At 34.4% G+C, this 14,462-nt stretch overlaps 1 protein-coding gene across 3 annotated transcripts in view; it reads left to right on the forward strand.

Annotated features, from left to right (window-relative positions):
• Positions 1 to 14,462, forward strand: part of TCF12 (transcription factor 12) — a 385,237-nt gene that overhangs the window by 172,395 nt on the left and 198,380 nt on the right. For all 3 annotated transcript variants that reach the window (XM_060150625.1, XM_060150615.1, XM_060150635.1), the window contains one exon: positions 10,534 to 10,636. In XM_060150625.1, coding sequence (XP_060006608.1) covers positions 10,534 to 10,636 — 103 coding nt within the window. The remainder of the gene's footprint in view (positions 1 to 10,533; positions 10,637 to 14,462) is intronic.

Below are 14,462 nucleotides of genomic sequence, written 5' to 3' on the forward strand. Positions count from 1 at the left end.
TTAAAAATTGGAAGAAAATGTGTCAGAGTATTGTTTGCATTTCAGTTGAGGTAAAATGGGAGTCTTTTTTTTCTTACATAGTTGATGCTGTTTCTTTACATTTCCAATTTTCTACAATGAGGGTATGTTATTTCAATCATATTAAAGGAAAAAACTGAGAAACTATATTTTTCAGAAAAACAATAAATGGTTTTCATAGAAATTTTAGGAGATAATAGGCAAGTAAGATAAAAAATTGTAAACTTGTTACAATTTTCTAGTCTTTTTCCTATAAACTTTATAGAGGTTAAATATTATTATACTCTGTACCAATTAATTTTTGTTCTAATTTTTCCCACCTAATATTGTAAAATAAATGCTTAACATATAGGACTGGTATTTTAGAAATTATTTTAAAATATACTACTGTACCGAATGTAAGAACATTGCTTTGCTCAGTGGCTGGTATCGTATCATGTCTTCTTACAGTTATTTATTGCTTCTTAATGCATGGGTTTTAATAAACTTACGTTATTCCTAGGTTTGATTTATTTGAATTGATTTCACGAATATCAGCAAATATTTTAAAATATTTATTGAGCAGTTTTATGTTCAGTCTTAATCTATTGACGTACAGTAGTAGAAGATAAAAGGTTTAAAATATGTAAAATCTAAGGTTCTTTTGCAACAGAACCCATTTTATCTTTCTTTTATCTAATTTTCCCTGGTTGCATATAGTGCGTGAACAGGATAGGGGAATTATGGTTTAAAAATGTGAGCTCTGTAAGACTTAATGAGGTACTTGTGGTGCAGAAGAAGAAATAATAGCGGCTAATATTATTTTTGTGTATACCAGGCCACATGACTTACAAGATAATATAGGCTAGTTCTTCTCCAACTTTAGTTAGAGAATATGAATATGAATGAACCCCCTAAAGCTCTTCTCAAAATACATGTTCTGAATTTTTAGGTCTAGGACGCACTCAGACAAGTGTAAAGTCAGTATGTTTGTTTAGGAGTAAGCTAAACTAACAGGTTTCACCAATTTTGCCCACTCGCCTCTAGCAACCACCAGTCTATTCTCTGTGAGCTCCGGTTGTTTGTTTTAAGATTCCACATATCAGTGAAATCATTAGGTATTTGTCTTTCTCTGACTTACTTCACGTAGCATAATGCCCTCAAGGACCATCCATGTTGTTGAAAATGGCAAAATTTCCTTCCTTTTATATGGCTGAATAGTATTCCATTGTATATATATATGCATACATACACACCACATTTTCTTCATCCATCCATCCCATCCATCCATCCATCCGTCCATCCATCCATGGACACTTAGGTTGCTTCCATGTCTTGGCTATTGTATGTAATGCTGCAGTGAACATGGAGGTGCATGTATCTTTTCAAGTTAGTGTTTTCATTTCCTTCAGGTAAATACCCAGAAGTGGAATTGTAGGATCATATGTTAGTTTTATTTTTAATTTTTTTGAGGAACCTCCATACTGTTTTCCATAGTGGCTGCACCAGTTTACAATCCCATCACCAGTGCACAAGGGTTCCCTTTTCCCCACATCCTTGCCAACACTTGTTATTTCTTGTCTTCAACCATTATAACAGGTGTGAGGTGATAACCTCATTGTGGGTTTGATTTGCATTTCCCCAGTAATTAGTGATGTTGAGCACTTTTTCATGTCCCTGTTGGCCATCTGTATTCTTTCACATCCTCTGCCCATTTTTTAATAGATTGCTTGTGGGTTTGGGGTTTATTTTTATTTTTATTTTTTTACAGTTTAGCTGTATGAGTTCTTTATATGATATTAACCCCTTATCAGATATATGATGTGCCAATATTTGCTCCCACTTTATAGGTTGCCTTTTCATTTTGTTGACGGTTTCCTTTGCTTTGTGCAGAAGCTTTTTAGTTTGATATAGTTTCACCACTTGTTTATTTTTGCTTTTAGTGTCAAACCCCCAAAATTATCACCAAAACCAGTGTCAAGGAGCTTACCACCTATGCTTTCTTCTATGAGTCTTATAGTCTCAGGTCTTATGTTCAAGTCTTTAATCCATTTTGAGTTAGTTTTGTAATCTTTTAATAAACCTTTTATATGTGTAGTCAGGATGTTAGTTTAGGAATAAACTAAACTAACAGGTTTTCTTCAACATTTTATATATGCTGCACTACATTTTATAGTAAAATTTTTAAGGTAGTTAAAAAATACAATTGTTATAAAATACAATCTCTAGTTTTTTATTATTATATACAGTAAACAAAATTGGTCTGCCAGATTACCTTAAACCATTGCCAAAAGCTTGTTCTCTTTGTTTACCTTTGTGTTGTTTGATAACAAACCATTCTTGGTCCAACATCAGTCCACAAACTGTACTTTGAGAAGGACTGACAGAGAGTATCATAAATTTATTAGAAAGGAAGGACGTGTTAAAGAATCCGTGAGTGATTTTAAGTTATGTGATTTAAAACATGTTCAGTATTGTTTTGTAAACACTCCTGCGAATTCTAATTAGAAGACAAAAGCATTAGTGAAGATTTTTAATCATGTGCAGTTCTAAAGTAACACGAGAAACGCACTTTTTTTATCCTTTGCCTCATGACTTATTTTTCTCCTTTAGAAAATACATGGGATTTTTTTTAAAAAACTATATATTAACATGACCTTTTAATATAGCTTTTGCAGCCAAATGTAAAGTCAGTATGTTTGTTTAGGAGTAAACTAAACTCACAGCAAGGTTTCCTCCAAGTTTTCTGTATAGTACACTGTATTTCATAGTATAATTTTTTAAGATAGATAATTTTCTAATTGAGTTTACTTTTCACTATTTTAAATTCTTGTTCTAAATGGATCATCAGTTCCTGAACTGGAAGGAACTTATTAGCCTCTGTAAGTTTTGCCAGTTAATGGGAAGAAGGCAAAAATCTTTATATTAGAAACCATCAAAAAATACTATGTTTCTTGTCTGAATTTAGTGTCTAATTTTGGGGAGAACCAGATAATACTTGGGGTAAAATTTTTTTAAATTAAGTGTTGTTTTCCTGTGTTCTTCCAAACATCAGTCCTTCTGGTACTGCTTATCCATAACCTTACAAACTGAAGTTGCAGCATTATTATTGATTTACATTTTTATCCTTGAATTTTATATAGAAAATAGTTACAGTATAAATGGGTTAATAATTTTGAAATAAAATAATTTATTTTACTTCCTTTTGTACTTGTAGTAGAAGAATGTTTTTACTTTTTATGTATCATGTGTTAATGGATTTATGATTTTGATGTGGTCATTGCTGGAGAAATTAACATTGAAAATCTGTAAGGAGGATTGTAGATGAATTCCAAAGACATACTCTTCTTGTAAGTTTTTATTTAAACATAAAGAGAATATAGAATTGAACACTCTAGAAGATGGAGACCTATAATATAGAAAATGTCTGCCAGAATTAAGTCTGATTGCATCTAACAGATGACATTAGCAGTTACTTGGATAAATTTGTGAATATGGTTGGCTCAACTTAGAACTGAATCTGAGTGAACTTTTTTAGATGATCCTTAGGAATCTCATGTTTAAAAGTATTTTTATGCACTTGTACTAAGCAGTATTTCATGTATCCATCATGTTTTCTGAGCATCCCTTCCACCTCTAAAAGATTTTGATTCTTCCTGTCCTCCCACCCATGGTAATTCAAGACTTGCTCTTCAGTCTGGGGTTCTGCGAAACCACTTCTTAGTGTTCATAAATAAAAAGTTATCTATAGACGTTGTTCATCCTCTCAAGAAAAACTTAAGCTCTTAGGTGTATACAGAGTTCTGTGCTGGTCTTTTTTGGAATGATAAAAAGGAATGAAACATTGTTGCCTTTTAGGACCTTGTGGATCTCCATGACAAAACCCAGATCTATCAAGAAAATTTATTATGTTTTAGCACCTGACCTATTTAAGGATAACAGAACCTTGACATATTGAATATTAAGTTGCTTTTTCATATGTAGACCTGATTCATTAATGCAGAGCATTGTTCATTTTTCATTCATTCATTAACAGATTTTACTAGTCACATACTATGTGCTTGTTAACATACTTGTCACTAGTGATAAGAGTAATGAGTGATATAGACACAGTCCCTGCTTTCAGGTAACTGTTGTGATTAGATCAACTCACTTCGTCTTTTTCATAGGTGTATTTATTTATTTATTTATTTATTTATTTATTTATATTTTTGGCTGCGTTGGGTCTTCATTGCTGCGTGCAGGCTTTCTCTAGTTGCGGCAAGCCGGGGCTCCTCTTCATTGCGGTGCACGTACTTTTCATTGTGGTGACTTCTCTTGTTGCGGAGCACAGGCTCTAGGCCCGCGGGCTTCAGTAGTTGTAGTACGTGGGCTCAGTAGTTGTGGCTCATGGGCTCTAGAGCGCAGGCTCAGTAGTTGTGGAGCACGGGCTTAGTTGCTCTGCCACATGTGGGATCTCCCCGGACCAGGTATCAAACCCGTGTCCCCTGCATTGGCAGGCGGATTCTTACTTAACCATTGCGCCACCAGGGAAGTCCCTCATCGGTGTATTTAACTGAAAGAGACACTTTAAAGAATTTGTTTAAAAGCTATAACTTTATTTATCTAAACATTTATTTTGCTAATCTGTCATAGGTAAATAAAGAAATACAATAAGGACACTTTTTTTTCTCTTTTAAACTTCATTTGTTATTTCTACGTATTTTTATTTTCGTTTTACTTCTCTTTTAAGTGTGACCACTCATTTATATTAGGCCTCATTCAGAGCTTTCTGGCAGCTTGTGGCTATTGGCTGACTCTCTACTAGCTTTGACCACTTCGAAGCTATAGGACTTCACTATTTGGTGTGAAATCTGTGGCTCTTTGAATACCAAAAATCTGTGGTTGTTTGTTCAGTCCCGTTAGATAAGCTAGCGCCTTATTAACTTTCTTTCTGCTAGTTATTGGGTGTTCTATGGAAATATTAATTGAACCTTTATATCTGAAGCCCTGCAGCATTTTAAGGATTTAGCAGCTGAAACCTCCCATCCATCTGTCATTTGTTCTGAGGATTTGAGAAAAAGAGACATGGTGCCTGACTTTTCAGAATTTGTAAGACATAACAGTCTCTGAGATGATAGTAATGGCTGGGATATATTGTGTGCTTACTATTTGCCAGGTACTTTTCCAATTGCTACTACATACAATAACTCATTTAGTCCTTACAACAACCTGTGAGATAAATATTGTATTATTATTATTATCCCTGTTTTACAGATAAGGAAACTGAGGCAAGAAATGTTCCTTTGCTTCAAGTCACACAGCTAGTATGTGGCAAAGATGGAGTTCAGGCCTGCCAGTCTGGCTCCAAAAATTCCACATTTATCCACTATACTGTACTGTGCGATTATAATAGATAATTATGGTATAATTTAAATGGATAATTAAATAGGTAATTTCAGTAAGTGTGAGCAGTGACATGATGGAAATGCCTGCTGCTATGGGAGCTCAGAGTGAGTTCACCCAATTTGGTAGGGTCAGGGAAAGTGTTTCTGAGAAAGTAAATCTTTATTGAAAGAGCCTTTCTCCCCATCCCTTTTTAGCTATTGAAAAGAATTGTAAAGAATATTTTAAAATAGAATTAGACAGTGGTTTTTAAACAAAGAAATAGCCACATAGGTTAGAAAAAACATGTCTTTTCTCAACTTGGGAGCGTTCTCTGGTGATTACGCCATATTTATTGGTTGGGTGAAATAAATTTTTTAAAAGCTATTTAAAGAATTAGGCAACAAAAAAAGTTAGTGTAATTTTGAGGAGACAAACAAGAGGAGAGCACTATTATGTAAATAATACTAGGTGCTTTTGTTTTGTTTTGTTTTTGATAGAACAAAAGATTGGATTGATAATGTGCAGTGTAAATTAGTTTTAAAATGGTAACAGCTTTGATTGATTAGAGTCTGTTGTCATATTGTAGCAAGGATTAAAGTTTCTAAATTCTGTACTGTAAAATGAACATAGAGAAAAGTATGAAATACATTTTATAGAACATATTTCATAATATCAAAGCTTTTATGAAGTGTTATGTATTCATAGGTGGGAGTATTTAAGAATTGCAAATTAAATTGTCATTTAGATATTAAATATAAAATTGAACAGTTTTTGTAAACTGTGTATCAACTGATTTTATCAGTTATAAAATCACTGATAAAAAAAGCACTTTTGAGTACTTTCCATTTTTATTGTAAGACAAGAACAGTAATTTTTTAGGGTTATTTGGAAATACTTTTGTGCTTAGCAGCATACTTTGGCTAAAAAGCTACTATGATAGATGAATCTGATAGTATTGCTCTGTCCTTCATAATGTAGTGTTTATCATCTCTCATGTATGAAAATCTCATTTTTATTAGCAGCTATTTTCATGGTAAAACCATTTTCCAGAATTCAGGATCTTAATAAGGAGCTCCAGGGGATCAGGTTTGACTCCTTTTATTACCATGGTAATGCTTTATCAGTTTAAACTATGCACCATGATAGTTCTGTATTTAATGATCTCATTGGTTTACTTCCCTTTTTTTTAAAAAGCCAGCTGTACACTTTATTTTTTTTATTGTTTATTTTTATTTTTTTATTTTTGGCCATGCTGCATGCAGAATCTCAGTTCCCCGACCAGGGATCAAACCTGTGCCCACTGCAGTGGAAGCTCGGAGTCCTAACTACTGGACCGTCAGGGAATTCCTGGTTTACTTTCTTTATATTCCAGAATTGAAATAGCATTCACTTATCAGTACCGCTGAATGATCTCCTTGGGCTTCATTTTAACAATTGCTTGCTTGGCTTTTGTTCCTTTCTTGTTACTCCAACCCCTCCCTCAGGCCAATCACCTCCTGCTCATTTTCTCCTGCCATTTGATACTCTAGCTAGTCATTGCATTATTCTGCTTCCTTCCTTGCTCTTCTGTCAACTCCATTCTGCATTATGCCTTTTTGCCTTTCCGACTTATGGACATCTATGCTCTTTGCTTAACTTAACTGTATGTGGTACTTAAGGGGTCTGCTGTTTAAACTCTGGTTTAGCCAACCCATTTCTTTCATTCAGGCTCTATTTGACATCTGTCTTCTACTTAAAACTAAATGGATGAATACTTACCTGCATATATAAAAACATTTTGTTATTCTAATTGCTTTAGATTGTTTGTTAACGGTGGTATTTCTCCCTAATTTATACTTACCTGATACTTCTGGTGTTTTAATGTGGTTCTGGTTGGGGGGAAGCGGAGAACTCAGCTATCACCTATGTAGACTTGAGTTTTTCCTTTCCATATATGAAAAAGATTTTTATTTCCAGATTGTCTAGGTTCTTGCTGCTAGAAGTGTGGTACATGGGCCAGTAGCATCACCATCACCTGTTGGTTAGAAATGCAGAGTCTTAGGCCCCACTCAAGACCTTATGCTTCTTAATCTGAATTTTAACAAAATCTCTAGTCAATGGATATGAACACTGAAGGTTGCAAAACACCGTTGTGTAGGTATCATCTCGCTAGTTGACACAATTAACATGCTGGCTGATAAATACCTGTGTACTTTTCTGAGCTGATCTTATTTAAATGTTTATAAATTATTTTGTAACTATTCATCCTGGTCCATCAAAAGTTATATTCTGGGTGGGTATCACTTCTATTATGAGGAAGCAGTGATAAGAATAATCTCAAACAATAGCCAGTCCCAGTTTTTTAAGTGAGGTTTTGTCACACATTAGATCTGAAACTATGAGAAACTTTGTTTGTTTGGCTGCGTCGGGTCTTAGTTGTGGCATGCAGGATCTTCGTTGCGGCGTGCAGGATCTTTCGTGGTGGCGTGAGGGCTCTTCCTTGTGGTGTGCAGGCTTCTCTCTAGTTGTGGTGCATGGGCTCTCTAGTTGTATCACATGGGCTCCACAGCGCACAGCCTCAGTAGTTGTGGCACGTGGGCTCAGTAGTTACGGTGAGGGCTTAGTTGTCGCGCGGCATGTGGGATCTTAGTTCCCTGAGCAGAGATCGAACCCATGCCACCTGCATTGGAAGGCGGATTCTTAACCACTGGACCACCAGGGAAGTCCCTGAAACGATGACAAACATTTTTGAGTCCAGTTTCATTGTTCCATCCTCCAGCATCAGTTTGCATCTGTGGATGAAGAACTGTTCCTCTCTTATCTTTTAGGCTGTGGCTTTTCAAAAGAATTTTGTGCACTTTGAGGTGTGGGAAAAAATACTCAAATTTCTATTTAATTTTTATCTGACATGAACGAAATTATGACTTACTGAAATTTGTTATATTGGTTAATAGTATATGTATATAATTTACGAGTAAATAGATATGGAGGGCCCATATTCAAATCTTGCTTGTATGTGATGACACAGGTTTATAGATTCCTCTGTGGTACAATATGACAATCCCAGATTTTATTATTGGACTAGGAAATAATCTTGTAGTAAATTCTATACTGTACATTGCTGTATGTGGTTGCAAATGGATAAGAGATAGTACTTACTATTATTTGTGTATGGTTCATAGAAAAATAATTCTGTTTTCTGAGCACATATTAATAGGGGCTTAGAGATAGATCTTCTCTGTGCTTACTGTGATATATGTTATATGTGAAGTTAATTCACTGTGTGTGTACAGTTATTTGATGATACCCTGAAACTTAGATTTATTTGTATTATTATTTACATTATTATATAATATTTATATTATTTATTTATATACTTGCGCTTTAGGAAGTAGTTTAAAATGTTTTTAATGTTTTTATTTTCATAGTCATGAAAGAAAAAAGTTCTTATTGCACTTCAAGGAGGAAGAGAATTGAGAACATGCAAAATTAATCTTTTATTATCCTTTAACATTCAAATAAAGTGTGAACGACATGGCTGACCTACAAATGCATTTATGTTTGCATTTTTCAAGAGCAATACTGTTGTTTAATAATGATAAACAATATTTCAGTGAGGTTTTTTTGTAGGTTTCAACGTCTTCTTTTGACTCTATGCCTAAGAATGGCAGTGGGAGGGAGTGGCAGAGAGAAACACCCAGATGAATGTGAGATAGTAGGATGTCACTTAGCACCTCAAGGGTGTTCAATTTTAAGCAACAGAGGTAAACTCCAAGGAGTGACTTTAGCTGGGAGCCATTCTATTTTGTATATAGCTCTTGCTGCGTGTGGCTGTGACAGACAGGACTATGGTTGTGGTTACCAGAGGACACCCTTGTGGTCATAACCAAGTTGTGTCACCAAGATTCTTCTTGAGTGTCTGTCACATGTGTATCAGTGATTCTAAAAGTAGATAAAAATGAAACAAAGATTCATTTGGGAGTTAGCACTCCCAGCAGATTAGTTTTAAAACAGAACAGCAGAAGGTGTTGTGACATGCATCCCCAAGCAATTGTAATGATTTGACAGTTATTTAGCCCTCAATTCCTAGCCCTTTGGTTGAACTGACAGCATGCCTGCAAAGATAGTGAGGCCTGTTTCAGCCCCATTAATGTCTTCTTGAATGTTAGCCTGCAGTCTGGGTAATGATAAATGTTCGCTGATTGATGATTTTATAGTCCCAGAGGATTCTGGGTGGTTTCTGTAAGCCAGGGCAGTCAGTTTTTGTTCTTGTTTGGGCCTCTTGTAAGATTTTCTGATCTTTACTAAAATCGTTTTAAGTTGGCAAAAGGGTGGGTACCACCTCAGTTTTAATTAACTAGGGGTTCAAAGCCTTGTTTAGAAACTATATGATTTTGGAGGTGATGCTGTATTTAGCATGTATAAGAGTCTGAGAACCAGAACAGCTTTTATCCACTGAGCTTTTTGTAACACTTATTGTATTTGTGAACTTTCATGTCTTTTAGGCTCCTTCACTTTTAAAAAACATGTTTTAAGTTATAAGGATAAATTTAATAACAGCTATTGTGAAATAATAACATTAGCTTTATTGTTTTCATGGTGTTTGCAATTTCATTTTTTAGATTCTTAAGAATTTAAATTAACTATCTTTGTGTTTTCTTTTTTACATGGCTCAGTTTCTGTAGGAGTATATCTTGTTATACTAGTATTAAAAGGAGTATAAGCAGATCTTCTTTTGCTAAATATTTGTTTGCCATTTAGGAAAGGATTCATTTCTAGTATATTGATTGTCGATTTTTTAAAATATTTTAAGTAAATCTTATAATTGCCCAACCCTTTATTGATAGGGTATGGAGGCAGAGAAAGGAGGATACAGATAAACATTTTCCTAATTTATTGTAACTCAGAAATATATTTTCTTGGTTCATCCTTTTAGAACTTTACTTTTGTCTGTAAAGAAATTGTAGGGCTAATTTTTTTTTTAATCTATAAAGAAATTTTTTGACTTTAATATCTTAAAAGGAATAAAAGCAGCACTTCTGTTTAGTTTTTCAAGTAATGAACCAGAAACTTGGTTAGGAATGACCATTTGTAAATCTGTATATTAATTAGATGAGTGTCATTATGCTCAATTAGCACGACTGCCAAATAATCTCTTTAATACTCCGGTCTTTTTTTTTTTTTCTCTAGGGTTTTACAGACAGCCCTCATTACAGTGATCACTTGAATGACAGTCGATTAGGGGCCCATGAAGGCTTGTCCCCAACACCTTTCATGAACTCAAATCTAATGGGTAAGTTGGTAATTTCTCTGCAAGTAGTCTTCACAGAGCCTCTTTGGTCAGACATTTTTTATCTCCTTGTCCAGGATGGACACCTAAGTATGTAGAAGAAAGTTTCTAAGTTTCTAGGGGCATCTGGGCTTTCTTTGTTCAGCTAAGTTTGAGGGGCAAGCGTTCAGAAATGTGGTTCCTTCTATTAGAGCATTATTGTCATTGCTATCAAAAAGGAAGCAGCAGTGTTTTATCTGTTAGTTTTGGCAGTGTCTGTGCCATCAAGCATTATGTTTTCTGCTTTCTGGGCAGGGAAGCATTTCAGAGACATTTGTTTGTAATTTACTATTTGTCTTAACAGTTGTATATATGTGGTAATTAAAAATATGACAGCAGTGATTTTAGGCAAATTTTACTCATTTTGGGCAGTATTTCTTTTGACACTGTTTGATCAAAACATAATAATATATTTAAGTGTTGCAGCATTTGTTTTAAGCACTTGGGTTCTTATTGGGGATTTAAAAATTTTTCTTCTGCTGTAGTAAAGTTGTACTTTGAACAACATTACCTACCACCTAAACCTGATTATTATTTTTGGCAAAACCTTTAAGGTTAGCCATTCTCTATATCTCCCCCTACTCACTGCAAACCAGCCCTCCCTTCCTCTCTCCCCCTGCCCTCTCACTTTCTCATATCAAAGTTTATAGCTATTCAATCTGAAATGATAGCCCCCAATTTTTTCCCCCCAGTTTGGATGCCACTCTTTTATTAAGCGAGAATTTTACCTTTTTGCAGAACCTGTTTCAAAAGAATCTGTTTTATGACATTATTTTTCCTTCTTGTTTATGCTGGGGCTGAGCACATTACAAAAGCTTTATTTAATCTGTCTTACTGGTTGTCAGTGGCGTCATGTTAATATGGAAGGTTTGTGTAATTGACATTGATTTCATTACTTTACTTCTTAAGGACATGACCTATATTGTGATCTTAGAATTGTCCTTTTAAGAGACAGCCATGCTAATCTAAGTGGATTACCCAAATCCAAAATCCTGGTGGTCTGCAGTTTCTTTATAAACGGTTTTGTTTAGCACAGTCTTTATTTCCCTTACCCTCCGTAAAGTATTGAGGAGATAGATTCTGATATTTCAGTGTGGATTTTGCCTAAGGCAGTTACCACTTTGAAGCCAGAATCATTGCGTATGACACAAGAGTAAAAATAAAACTTGTGTTTAAAATGACAATTTGTTTCAACATAAATGAAAGTGAAAATGAAAATCCTGGTATTAAATATATTATCATTCCAGGTAAAAATCAGAATTAAATATAGAACAAAATAATTATCCTTGCATTTGGCCAAGGAAAACTTTGTAATCTATCTTCTAAATTTTCTGTCAAGCTTACTATCAAAGTAAAGTAGATGTGACACTCCAGATGGTTTCCTTTTGTAGTATAACTTTTCCCCAAGTAGCGTTTAATTTATGGTAAATATGGTAGAGCAAACTATAGTCAGTGTTTTTGTAATTTCAGATTGAACTAAGCTTTCTTAATTAAAGATATAACTGAATTGTGAAAAATCAGAAATTGCCCTTTTTTATATTTATGTTCTTACCTTTATTAGCTTACAGAGATGACTCTTAAGTTCAGTAGAATTACATCATTAGTGCAGCTTTGAGCCAAGGTGACTGTTAAAATTGTGGGGTAAGTGTGGGAAATAAATGAATTCTAAAAAGTATGCATGTCAGTCACTTGCTCTGAGTAGTTGTTGACTAAAAATATTTCTGTAATTCAGTTTGAGGTAACATTTTCTTAGTTGGAGCAATTATGAACATGTGCTTGTTAGTTTCTTCAGTTTACAGATAATTATTAGAATACTTTCAGTAATCACCCATACCGTATGTATAAAATCAGCATCTAAAATAAGTCTTGAAATAAAAAACTCAGGTTTATCAACAGATTGATCCCTTCACAGTACAAATGAGAAAAATCTGCATTCATCTGAACTACATTGTACAGTTAACCAGGTGCAGCTATACATTTTCATTGTATGTTTTAACTACCTAATCTTAAAAATGTTAATTTACCTATAAGAAAGGGGAAAATGACCCTGAAGAAGATTAGGCAGATATTGTTCAAAAGGATTTCACTGGTTTTGGGAATATCTGATTTACTACACTTCCTTCCTTTTATTTTCAGTACAAATGATCAAATGAGATATCTAACAGTTGAGTCTAAGCAATCTGCAAAATCTAAAAAGCTTTTGGAAATGAATATCCTTTAAATTGTGGAGCACCTCCATACAGCAACAGGCAGTCCCACTTGATGTGACTTGACGTAATTGAACTGTTAGATACCCCCAAATATGGGTTTATAGCACTCAGTAGAGTTACAGTGGATAGATTAATTTTGTTAGCCATTTGATAATTTAGGGGAGTTTTCAGGCTAAAAACCTGCATTGTTAAAGCAGACCTGAGATGTGCATGGCAGTATTAGCAAGCATTTGGAACTATTGATACCTAGTTGTCATAATAGGTAAAAACTTCAGAGTGATTCTGTGAATGATGAGTGCTCAGAAACAGTTAAAGCTAACTGGAAAGCTGTAACATGTTTCATCATTGCTGTCAACATATAAAAACACCATCTAAGGGGGGGTGGAATTGTGTGTCTAGGGAATGTTGTTATTTTTTGTATTGTGTTCAGCAATAAGCATATTTGCCTAAAGAAATAGTGGATTGTAGAGTGCTACTATCTTTCATGATGGAGCTCTCAAATACTTTAATGATTTTGTACATTGCAAAAATGAGAAATTTTATCTAACAAGGGTTGATAATGATTCAGTAATGAACAGTTTGCCACAGAAACATGCACTTCTGTATTCATTTAGATATTTTGAAGTGTTTTACATGGGAAGTAAAACTCATGTTGAAACAGTGTTTCTTTTTAATGAATTCCAGAATTATCCTGTTGATTTGTCAATATGGAAAAGGGTGTTTTTCTTATGTTTCAAGTGAAATAAGTACATCCTTTTGGCACATCACTAAGTAATTAGCATCAAACAGTTCTGTACTCTACTATAGTAAAACTGCAAAGCTTTGACAATAGCAGTAAATTGCAGTAGTATCACCAAAGAGTCTTATTTATTTCTGTCCTCTTCCAGCTTTGGTCCATTTCTCCACCCTTGGGCCCTTCATTAATTTCAGTAATATTTGCTTTCCTTTACCTGTTGTTGATTAGATGTATTTTCGGTGATGGTAGGAGTAGTTTATTAATTGGACATAAAGGCAAGTTATTTTATAGAATTGCCTCCCTTTGATTCCCAAGTTATTGTGGAATAAACTACTCTGTCTACTCCTCCATGTCTATCAAAGCTTTACTTATTTTAGGTGGTGTGTGCATGTATTGTCAATGGGAAACTTAAGATAGTACCTTCAATTTTCCTTTTTTCTGAGACCTTCATTTGTGTTCCTTTCTGAGACCTATGTTGCCTCTAGAGATGTTTTGCTAGTATTGTATCTTTTAAAAACTGGAAGCAACATGTGGTGGTATAGGAAAAAATACAGGGCTGAGAGTTAAAGAAGTCTGGATTTTAATCCAGATCCTGAAAAATAACCTTCACCTTTCAGATAAGGTATTGCTGTATAGTCTCAAAGGTCTTCTGTAGCTCTAGAATTTTATAATTCTATAATCTCACGTAATATCTTTTATTCAGCCCTGGAAAAGGCTGCAACTAGAGTTGTAATTGATATTTTGCAAATGATAAAGGTACATAATGATAAGGTACAAAAAAATTGTGTTTTTTCTTGAGGTCACAGAGTCAATAAGCGGCAAAACTGAATGTAGAGCCCATGTA

The sequence above is a fragment of the Lagenorhynchus albirostris genome, chromosome 1 (assembly GCF_949774975.1).
Source record: "Lagenorhynchus albirostris chromosome 1, mLagAlb1.1, whole genome shotgun sequence".
In the NCBI taxonomy this organism is placed as follows: Eukaryota; Metazoa; Chordata; class Mammalia; order Artiodactyla; family Delphinidae; genus Lagenorhynchus; species Lagenorhynchus albirostris.